Source organism: Colletotrichum navitas (genome assembly GCF_030913465.1).
Source record: "Colletotrichum navitas strain CBS 125086 chromosome Unknown LY79scaffold_87, whole genome shotgun sequence".
Taxonomy (NCBI): Eukaryota; Fungi; Ascomycota; class Sordariomycetes; order Glomerellales; family Glomerellaceae; genus Colletotrichum; species Colletotrichum navitas.
In genome coordinates, this window is record NW_026850633.1 from 38,419 (window position 1) to 49,484 (window position 11,066).

Consider the following 11,066-nt stretch of genomic DNA (forward strand, 5'->3'; position numbering starts at 1 on the left):
ACTCCCTTGGTGAAAAGCCGCAGATTATCCGAACTAGACCCCGGCAGATCATCGTAGCGCCAACGTCATTTCTTGTTTACGTGTTGCGCTGCTTCCCCCCCCCCCCCCCCATCACTTTATCTTGCGTATCCGAGACCGTAGAAGAGGCCGAACCTTTCAGCCTTTGAGGAAAAGATGGTCGGTCAATCAGACGGCAAGACCTCGCCGTGGCTGTCCCTCGCCGCTGGAGGCATTGCCGGCGGTGTGGAAATGGCGTGCACATACCCTTTCGAATTCGCCAAGACGCGAGTGCAACTCTACGGACACCAAAAGGGATCGCGGAATCCATTTGCGATTGTCTTGCGCGTTGCTCGCGATGAGGGGTTGTCGGCCCTGTACAAGGGATGCAGCACGATGATCCTGGGCTCCATCGGCAAGGATGCCGTCCGGTTCGTCGTGTTCGACAGCATCCGCTCGGTGTTCCAAGACAAGGAAACGCATACCATGAGCCCTATGCAGAGCATAGCTGCTGGAATGGTGGCTGGCATTGCGAGCAGTACAGTCATCGTAACGCCAAGCGAGCGCATCAAGACGGCGCTGATCGATGACGCCAAAACAACAAAAAGATTCAAGGGTGCGATACACTGCATCAAGACACTTACCCAGGAGCAAGGTGTGCTCAAAGCTTTGTGGCGAGGATACATCACGACGACTTTGAAACAAATCAGTACCACGGGTTTCCGACTTGGCAGCTACAGCATTATGAAGGACTTTGAGCGATCGCGAGGGATTAGCCCCGACGGTCCGATAATGAGCTTCGCCAACGGCGCCCTTGCCGGGACTGTCACCACAATCGCGACGCAGCCATTCGACACAATCAAGACGAAAGCGCAGCAGGCAAAGGTGGTCGGCACAATGGAGTCATTCCGAACGATCATGTCTGAAGACGGAGTCAAGGGTCTCTGGAGAGGCACTGTCATGCGCTTAGGCAGGACGGTGATGGCGGGCGGCATTCTGTTTACGGCCAACGAAGAAGCTATGAAGGTTCTGAAGGTTCTTACAGGTAAATGATTTCACCCGATGAAATAGAGGGGCCGGGAGATGTACACATTAGACAAAGAGGGCATGAAAACGAACGGCACGAAACTTCACAGATGTATGAACAACCCGCAGATAATAAAAATCACAACAAAGCTATCTGGATCAAGGTAAATATAGATTTTGGCAGCAATTCATTATGATTGTGTTGGAAAATAAGGATGTAGTCGTGGCCAAGGACATGACGCAGGCCAAAAATATTGCAGACAGTGACTGTCCACCAGACTAGGCTTTTTACTGCGTCATGGTCTTCATTGTTCGTCATGAGACTCATTCCCCGTGGACGCCTATGTCTCTCAGATGGGAAATCACCACTTTACCTTTACAGTTCCTCCTTGCCTTCTCCAAGCACGACAGCCATCTCAACATGGAGTCGCCCCAGCCCCGTGTGTATTTGCCTTCCAACGGAAACACACCTGCCCAGTAGCCACTCCAAAAACACACATTGACCTCAGAATCGCTGCTCCAATCAACTGATGACTCCTCGATCCTGCTCTGTTCCGTAAACCTCCCTACCAATAACCAGTTCAGCACATCCGGGAAGTCTTTAGCAGCGGTAACCGCACTCCTCCAACCCTCGTTTTTCTTATACTGTATCCTGGCACCTGCGTAAACTAGCAACTTGACGATGTCAATCCGTCCCATACTGGCTGCGGCCATAAGTGCCGTTCCAGCCGCAGAGCCTTCGAATTCGATGTCACATCCCTCCCCTAGCAGAACTTTGACTTCGTCTACAAGTCCATAATGGGCAGAGAAGCATAGAATATTAAACGGTTCATGACCGTCATCTGCTTCAATCTCAGATATCTGGCGCATAAAATCGTGGCCTAGTCTGCGGTACATCAGCCGCAACTGCCTGTGCATTGAGTTGACAACATCAAAATCGTAGAAATACCATAAGAGCTTCCACGGCACTCTTCCTGGTTCAAATGTACGAAGAAATGCATGCTGGTCGGAGTTCAGGATGTAGGTCGCAAGTTGAATTTTGAACAACATAGGTGTCCAGAGTGGTGTTCCAAAGCCCCCGATCTGATTGAGATTAATGCCGGCTTTTTGTAGCGATATGGCCATATTGACTGAGGCGCACATCAGTTTTGAATTTGACTCGAGAATACGGCTGATACTAGCCCCCTTGTCGAGGAGGAATTCGACCATTCCGGGACTGGCATAACGGACTGCGACCTCAACGGGGGTACGACCTTGACCGTCTCGGATATGAATAGAAGCCCCGTGGTCAGTGAGAAGTTTGACCATTTCCAAGTCATCCGCCTCAACTGCTATGTGTAGCGGGGTCATTTGAGCCGCGTTTTGTCGGTTGACATCAGCTCCGTACTGCAGAAGGAGTCGTGCAATATCCGCGTACTCTTCCTCCACAGCATCGTGTAATGGCGAGTAATCACAATACCGGTCCGGGCGAGTTGGAACCTCGTTGACAAGATCTCTGACCAGATTGAGCCCTCCGACAGTGCCCAGTTCTGATACGTAGGATAACAATACTGCGAGGACTTTGCAGGAGTTCCTATCGATAGCAACCCGGACCGCAAAAGAGTTGTCCAAAAGCCACACCATGTCTTTCTGAGGAATGAGACGAAGCCACGCCGAGACCTCTTCTGGGAGGTTGTACTCATACATGAGGAAGTCAAGACATGTGGACCCCCGTATTGGCCACTGAGGTGTCTTATCTTCGTCGCTGTCGGACGTTGAGGACCAGGAGTACGTATCAGTGCTACTGTTGTCAAAGTACCGAACACGCGAATATGTGGTCAATCCATGTCGCGCACAGGAAGCGGCTCTGAAACTTGCACCTCTTGCGATGAGTGTATCAACAATTTTGGTCGGAATTGTCTTACGCGAGAAGGCGAAGACGAGGGCTGTGCAAGTGTGGCAGGATCTGATCTTTATATCGGGCGGGCACCCCTCATTGAGAAGCCGTTCACAGACTTGATAATTGTTGTCTTCAATGGCATCTTCCATTACTTTTGACAACGACGCCATTAGATGTCTTTGAACCCGTTCAGTCTCATTTTTTGTCGAATCTGTCGGGACTCTTCGGAGACTTGATTTGACCATGTCTATAATTCTTTTGCTCTTTCTCTTCATTGCGACATCCAGTGGTGTTTCTCCCTTAGTGGTTTTCAAGTGATCGACACCTAGTTCGAGGAGAAGCGCGACAGTCGTTTCGTCTTGGTGCAGAAGAGATATGTGCAACGGAGTCAGACCTGCGGAAGTTTGAGCATTGATATTGCAACCCCGAGAAACCAGGATTTTGATAGTGTCCGTCAGCCCGAAGAAAGCGGCGAGGTGCAGAGGAGTGGAGAGATCTGCCGCAGTGACGTCGAGATTGGTGGCAAAACCACGGTCAAGTAGGAATACGACCGTGTCCGGCGATGCAATCGCTGCTAGATGCAGAGCCCTGATATCTTTGAACGACTTCGCCCCAAAATTCCAAGCTGCTAATGTTACTCGAACTTTAAAGTCCCAGATGGGTTCTGGACAATGAGAAGCGGCAATGTTCTCGAGTAAATCAACGTATCCGTAGGCACATGCCCATGATACCGGCGTCCAGCCGTTCACGTCCGGAACATGCAAGGTCTGATTTGCGCCATGACGAAGAATCAGCTTTGCTGTATCGACATGGCGGAAGCTTATATGCGTGCTGAGGGGCGAGAAGTGACTTCTGGTGCTGAGAACCTGACAGTCGACTTGTTCCAGCAGCAAACGCTGTACCAAGTTAAACTTCTGGTTTTCGAGCGGTTGTCTGGCCTGCGCGAATCCTGTAGTACCGATTCTGGAGTATCCCAGGTGTGGCGGCGGCGGAGGGGGCAGGTTTGGTGTTAAAGCCATTGTGGAGCGGAAAGTTGGGCATCCAAACAAGTTGATACCGCGACCATCCGGTATCCCGAGCCGATGAAGCAAGCCCAGGCCTTCTCCAGAAGGCGTCAACTGGTTGAGATCAGCCTTTTCGACTTTCTCGAGCATCTTGACTAGCATTCTATGCCTGTTAGGACTACTGCCGTTGGAACATAAGAACTCCAACGCATGAAGTGAATACTCTCGTTTGCAGACATTGGCTCCGCCTTGAAGAATATTGTCAAAGAGAAACATGGAATCGTATAAGATGGCCCATTTCAGAGCGGCAACATCAAAACCACTGTTTTCCAGATAATCTCGTTGGGTCGTGGAGTCCAATACGATGATGAATAGGTCTTCAAGGATGGACACGTTGCCGTTGACTCCTGGGGGCTTTTCGATGCTAAACAGCGCTCGTATCTCTTTCAGTCCAGAAGTGCTGTTGGCTTTTTCATACATCTCCAAGTAACCGTGTTCTATCATAACTTTGACAAGATTCAGAGTCTCCGCAGCATCGGCTGCGTGCTGCTGTGCTATTGTTTTGTCAAGCATTTTGCAAGTGTACTGCCATAAGCTGTGAGCAGCGTTTTCGGTTGCTTGCGCCAGATCTGCCTTTACCAAAGCCACAAGAACTTCTTTGTTATAGTCTTTCAGCATAGTGGTCTCTAGGTATTGTTCAAGAGGGGTTTTTCCTGTTTCAGATCGTTGATATGTGTACGTTCTCAAAAGTTCGTTAACAATTTCAAAGGTGGCGGAATCGTCCAGGCAGTCCAGGGGTGATTCTGTCGTCGGTAGTCGTACCATGTTGCTTGCATGCAGCTCTTTTAGTACCCCGGCCTTCTCGATTTTCGCGAGAAGTTGACATAATGAGGGCTTTGTGCTTTGCAAGATGTCATGTTCCCCAGGAAAAAGGCTGACTATTTCTGACGCATTCCGGTACTGCTCCTTGAATAATGCTTCAGCAAGCGGAGTTCGACCATCTTTGTTGATGATACGAAGGGCGCGTCCACATTCTGTTCGGTCAATGTGGATAAACAGGGTTCTCAACAGACTGTTTGGAGTAAACTTCCCCGCTGAAAGATGCCAAATGGTGTTTCGTCCACTGTTAAATTTGGTTGTAGTACATCCATGCTTCAGGAGGCACACAAGGACATCCACAGACTCATGCTCCGCACAGTCCAACACCATTTGGGATCTTTCATCTTTCTGCTCGTCCGAGGCCACGAAGGTCGTCAGAAGATGGCCTAGACAGGAGACTGACGAGCATGTCGCTGCAAAATGAAGTAGCCTGGTGAGTGTTTCTCCCTCAAGGATACCGCTGCATCGCGGGCTTCTTGACCTCTCTAAGAGTATGTCCAAGTTGTCTTCTGCAATGGCGTTCCACATCTGCTGGATCAGCATGTCGTCCGAGATGCCTTCAGAACAGGGCAAGTTGGTATCGATGTCGGTGTTGTCGGAAACGCATTTCTGGAATGCTTTGAGATATGCAACAGACTCCCCCTCGTTCTTCGCAGCCATGTTGCTGAGCATGTCCAAAGTAGACATGATCATCGCAAACATGCCTTGGTCTTTGGTTTTGGACCATTTCCGGCAAATTGAGCGAAAGACGGCTGTGTCGTCGTCGTAAAGCTGCGCCCCACCCCTAACAACAAGACCGAAGAGCTCGCAATCCCCAGCCCATTCCGAGGCTTTTAGAGACAAGGCACCCATCGTTTTCCAGGAGTGCATATGGTTCGGCAAGCCTTTTGTGCAATCTGCTCCTGATTTGATGAGAAGCTCTACTGTTCTCCGAGACGGTCGCTCCAACCAATCGTTCAGCCGCTTCTGGGTCGACATATTGTGACAGGCGAGGAGGAATGGTCCTCCCAGGGCGCATTGCAGAGGTGTCCCTAGCTTACTTTGGCGATTAACGTCTTCTCCACGGTGAAGAAGCTCTTGGCAGACAGCGTCGATTCCAAGGAGTGCGGCCATGTGCAACGGAGTAAAGTCTCCCCGTCGAATGATCCTTGCGAGTCGTCTTGTTTCGCCTCTATGCCAATCCCCTCTTGGGGCATATTTCCCCCGTCTCCATATGCTGACAGAGTTGTAAGTTACCCAGGTGGCGAGAGAATTGTAAGTTACCCTAGGACTTGAAGTTGAGGTCGCTTCACCAGAGCTATTCAGTGGTGTATTGGTCGATGTACTGCTGACCTGTGTAGTTTCAGAGCACCCAGAGAATTCTTTGTCCTCCAAGTGTAGCGGCGCGATCTCGTCTCGATCATCTCTCCATATGCTCCATGATCCTCGAAGTAGATAGTGGCGGCATACTTCCAGACACCAGGACTTGAAGTTCGGAGTTTGCTTTGGTTCAAACAGTACCATTGACTCGGCAAGAAGCTCGGAGTCGTCCCGCAGATTAATCGCAATCGTGTGCCATGTCAAAGCAGCAAATCTATAGAAGGGAAACCGTGCATTTCGAGCTTGAATAAAGGTTTCCTCGGACAGGGACAGCTTTGGTAGTCTTGAGAACTGCTCTGAAGAAAGAAATGGCAGCGCAGACGCGGTGAGCAATCGATTGGCTCGTGCCTCGCTAAGAGCGTATTCAGATATATCAGGGTCGGATAAGTCGATGCCGGCAAGAAACTCTTGCACGGTGCAATGAGAAAACTCGAGTCTGCCATTCCACGTCGATTTCCGGATGAAGATGCCGCACTGGCTGAGGATCTCCGACTCGTCAATCTCCGGGTATATCAACATACCAGCATCTTCGGACTCTGGACCTCCTGTGGTTGCTGTTGATAGGGCTTGGCACAGCTCTTGCGTAGTAAGCGGAGGGTTTGAATATGCAACCAACAACAGGGTTGCCTGTATCAAATTTCGGGACGCCGCGCTTTTCTCGTTGAACCCCTTCAAAATAAGCCTGTAGGTGGCTTCGAGAGTGCACGGGAGCGTTTGAAGGAACTCCATCTTCGCATCGCATGACTGTAGTGTGCTCAGGAGGTCTATGTGGCATAGTATCTGCCAGAAGCTATTCGGCGGTTAGAAAACGTGAGTTCTGATAGGGAAAGCGCCTAGTAGTTTGAACGTACCTAGTTTCTGAGCCAAGACAGAGCTTCTGAGTGGTTTTGTCCTTCATTGCTGCGTCGGCGAATTTGAGATCTCCGCAGGCAATCCGCCTCTCCAACTCTGTAGCAGTAAACAGGTGTCGGTCATTTTCGGTATGCGTCATCTGAACCTTGCAGAACCTCCCCTCAAATGAGTTTTCAATGTTCTCCTGTAGCCTGGAAACAATCACCACACGAAGCGCCTCCTCGCCCTGGCAGGCAAGTGAAGCCAAAGACTCTGCAATGCTGGCGGTGCCGCTTCCACATTCATCCAAACCATCAACTACAATCAGAACGTGTTCGAAGAACTTGCACATCTCCCATAAGACAGACTTGAGCCGTTCGATCATGGGTCTTTTGGTTTTTTTCTTGTGTTGGTGCAGCTCTTGGTAATAACCCTGAAGCAGTTTGAAAGCGGCCTGGTTCTGGCGTGCAACCTGGGCAGCGATTGTACTTAGAACGTTGACTGGGTTATGAGTTCGTACATCTGCAAAGCTGCACAGGACATAGACTACCACAGTGTGGTTATGACGTCGTAGAATTGCTTCCCTGATTATTGCGCCGGCGAACACAGTCTTCCCTGCTCCCGCAGGTGCAATGACCCACAAGTGAGACCCCGTTGCATTAGCCCATGAATCAACCTCTGGGCTCTTCCATAGTTCGAAGCTATTCAAAGAGTTTGCCTCTTTCAAGACGCTCTTCAGGCGTGTTGTTTGGTCGAATTCGAGAAAGAAGTTGATGATCTCTAGGGAACCTGGTTCGACTGCGACAACGGCCGCAATGCTAGTGTGCTGGGCGATCGCTTTGCTCTGGTCAACATCCACAACGTATTTCCGGCTGGACAATGTCTGATGCAAGTCACTTGTTGACTCTGCAGACAACCCTCGAGCGAGTGCTTCTTTCTGTTCGTTCAGCTCTTTTGATAGGTCTGTTGTCCAAGCGATCGTAAATGGCCATTTGGGAGTTACATTTTTAAGCTGAGAATCGGCTTTCCGTCTCAATAGCAACCTTTCCAAGTGGTCCAATGTTTTATGGCATGACCTCAGCTGCGATAGGCTTGTTGCAGACACACATTCACAGCCGTGATCGTCTCCAAAGGTCGAAGATAGGAGGGCGAGCTGGTGCAGCAGGCCAGCAATGTTCTGTATTTCGTTGGCGACTCTTCGTATTTCGGTCTGTTTTCTGCTGTCCATCTTGCCGAAATATACCGTCAGCCGGAAAGTGGTATCGGCAATGGCCCGGAGGCCGCTGAGACCATCAGCCAAGATGTTTGTCTCCATGGTCACCCAGGGCTCAGCTGATGACACAGCATCAAGGTGAAGGCCCAGAATAGTGCTCCGAGTTGGTTATTCAAGTGAATTTGAAAGAAAAGGAGATATAACAAGTAAAATCTTTGCTGGGGCCTTGAAAATGGAAAAAAGAGCCGCTCAGTTACCGTCTGTCTGCATGTCAATGCACGTCTGACGTGTTAAGGTTTCCCCGCTTATGTGACAAGCAAATGGCAAACGGCAGCTCATCTAGACACTATTACCAGCTGACAAAAAGTCCCTTGCATAAAGGGCTTCATTGGCCACTGGACTCAAGTGCCTGCTAGTTCTCTATCCAATTGGAAGCGCTCAAATAATCAGAGACGACCATTCTCCCCGGAACTAATATGATGGCTGTATCCGCAGCCTGTCGGGGCAAGAAGTGGGCTCCATTTCAAATCCTCATAACCTTCTTACAACGTGCACTACGTTGCCACATTAGACTATGTTTGGAATGGAATCATAGCTCATGTGATATCACTTTGAAGGGCCAAAATAGCATTCAGTTCTGGAATCCCTCTGCCGGCATGAAAACCAACCAAGCTAATTAAGGGAAGAAAATCATAACGGGCCATCTGCAAACATTTCCTCCACATCTTGCTTCTGCACCTCACGCAAGAGAGCGGATTTCACCAATTCTGCTCTCAGCTCGGCAACTTCTTCGACCCTTCCAAGGGAAGTCGACTCACCCATCAAAACGATGCGATAGTAGAATACGCGTTGTGCCAGAAGTTGTCGTCCCTCTTTCCATCCCTTATCCTCAAGTCTGATAGCCCGTGCCATATTCTCATGGTATGCGCTTAAACATGCCAGACTACCTAAATCCCAGTCTTCCTGAGAGGCTGGATTTTCATCAGCGAGAAAAGAAACGCCACTTTCATACAGGGCATTGTATTCGTTCCTCGGCAAGTCCAGGCTTGGAGCCCGACGTAGCATGGCTATTGTTAGTACGAGATGTTGGTATGAGCTCTCCCCAAAATTTGTAACTGCGTCCTGCATCAAATCTTTCAAGTTGTTCCCGAGAAGTCGGTTATACGTTGCTCGTTCACCGTGGCTGGTTTTAGATCTGGACGCTCGCTGTATTGCTGAAATACTGCTAAGGTTACGTTCTCCACATATTTCCGTATAACAGTCGGCCACTATTCTTTGAATCGATTGTAGAGTGTTGTATTCGACTTGACCGGTCTCCTTGTCAGATAGTTGTTGCATCGCCGCCGCGGCGGCAAGACTAATGGGTCGCCCGGGATATTTGATATCCAGCATATGCAATAGATAGATGAGGTAACGTTGAAGGATCTGCCCTTTGTCTCTTGTGTACATATTCTGTTTGTACATATATTGTGGCATCATGATGAGTAGCTTTTCGTAAAACATGATTGGTTCTGGGCTGACCGCGATGATGTGCTCTAGACTTCTGAATGCTTGACGAAGAAGGGGACCGCAATTCTTGAACTCTCCCGTGGCAAAGAAGTCAAATACCACGCTGAAGTTGTACTTTACAGAGATTATTTTTGAAGAAACACGTCGATATCTAGTCGATAGGCTCCAAAAAATGCTGCGCCGGGCAGCTTCGAGTATCACCTCTCCGATGCTGGCGTAGGTCTTCGCGGTCCATTCGTACAGTCTATTCCCGTAAAGTAATGTTGTGGCAGGTCCTGGGGCATTCTTAGTAAAGTTATGCTTTGAACCATGGTCAGTATCATAAAGCGATTTGTCCTGGAGGGGGACCTGGTGTAGATTCCGTCTAGCTGGTCTCTGATACGTGGCCACGCCGCGGCAGGTCTCGACCAAAACGCTTTGGGCGCGGCTTCTTTGGAGCGCTTTCGTGTTGTACTTCTTCCAGTTCCATCTTTGCAACTGGCGCTTGTACATCCTCTCTCTACCAGCATCAGAAAGTCAGCAACGCAAACTTGGATATATTGGCGTGTAATCTGAGAAGACGTACGTGACCGAGAATGAAAGTTCCTTCGACATAATCTTCATTGTTTGCTTGAGTGAGAGGTTTGCATCTAGGTAAAGACGTTGGATGACATTTTTTTTTTTGGCGTCCCAGTCTTCTTGGTTCTCGGGACGAGGAACCCGGGGCCGAATAAGGGCGATTTGTATCGTCGAGATAGGAACTGAAGCCGAGAAGGGATGAAGTGGAAGATTTTGACGCATGATTGGCGATTCCGGCACAGTGACGAAGCTGGTGCGGTCCGTGGTAATTGTCAATCTGGATTTTGAAGAGTGTAGAAGGATTGACCAAGCACCAACTTTACTGGAAGGAGAATTTGATATATAGACATACCCGTCTATAAAGAGCACATGAACTTATCATATTGCCAAAATATCAAAAAAACAAGGCTGCACCTGCTGCCATCAATCTCACCGCCAATGGGGCCACCACATTGACAGCCGTGGTTTATCCCAAGATGCGAGGTCTTTTTGAGTGTTGACGGTTGCTGATTGGACGTCACACGCATGCTAAGTGAGGACAAGCATCTCAGCCTCCAAGCTCTCCCTCCGGAGGCGGATAATGAAAGGCCCCTACATGGAAGACCAATAAGACAAGGGTGCATGGTCATAGCATTGGTTCCACCTGCTTTGAACTAAAAAGTAGCAAGCCGTTGGTTGCAATGTTGGGAATAATTTGCCATTCGCCCTACGCAGCACCGCTGTTCAAGACTACAGGATCACTGACTGGAGGAATCGTTATCGAGGAGGACCGGATCCAAACTTGAGTGATTTGACTAAATCCCACGGAAGC

At 49.4% G+C, this 11,066-nt stretch overlaps 4 protein-coding genes across 4 annotated transcripts; 1 reads left to right on the forward strand and 3 right to left on the reverse strand.

Moving 5' to 3' along the window:
- The first annotated feature begins 108 nt into the window (after positions 1–108).
- Positions 109–1,210, forward strand: LY79DRAFT_567955 (mitochondrial carrier domain-containing protein). The gene has a single exon (XM_060558935.1). It carries the CDS (start codon positions 175–177, stop codon positions 1,048–1,050), a length of 876 nt encoding a protein of 291 aa, XP_060409288.1. The 5' UTR covers positions 109–174; the 3' UTR covers positions 1,051–1,210.
- On the reverse strand, positions 1,211–3,034 carry LY79DRAFT_567956 (ankyrin repeat-containing domain protein). Its single transcript, XM_060558936.1, has one exon. The coding sequence runs from the start codon at positions 2,707–2,709 to the stop codon at positions 1,348–1,350; it is 1,362 nt and encodes a 453-aa protein (XP_060409289.1). The 5' UTR covers positions 2,710–3,034; the 3' UTR covers positions 1,211–1,347.
- Positions 3,035–3,093: 59 nt separating this feature from the next.
- On the reverse strand, positions 3,094–5,898 carry LY79DRAFT_495848 (ankyrin-2 ankyrin; the record flags this gene model as incomplete). Its single annotated transcript, XM_060553338.1, has 1 exon — positions 3,094–5,898. A coding segment is annotated over one exon (2,805 nt), but the record flags the coding sequence as incomplete, so codon positions are not given.
- A 917-nt stretch (positions 5,899–6,815) lies between these two features.
- On the reverse strand, positions 6,816–8,290 carry LY79DRAFT_593759 (uncharacterized protein; the record flags this gene model as incomplete). Its single annotated transcript, XM_060561601.1, is given in 5 exon segments — positions 6,816–6,888; positions 6,996–7,819; positions 7,829–8,066; positions 8,079–8,203; positions 8,219–8,290. Coding segments are annotated over 5 exon segments (1,332 nt in total).
- Positions 8,291–11,066: the final 2,776 nt, after the last annotated feature.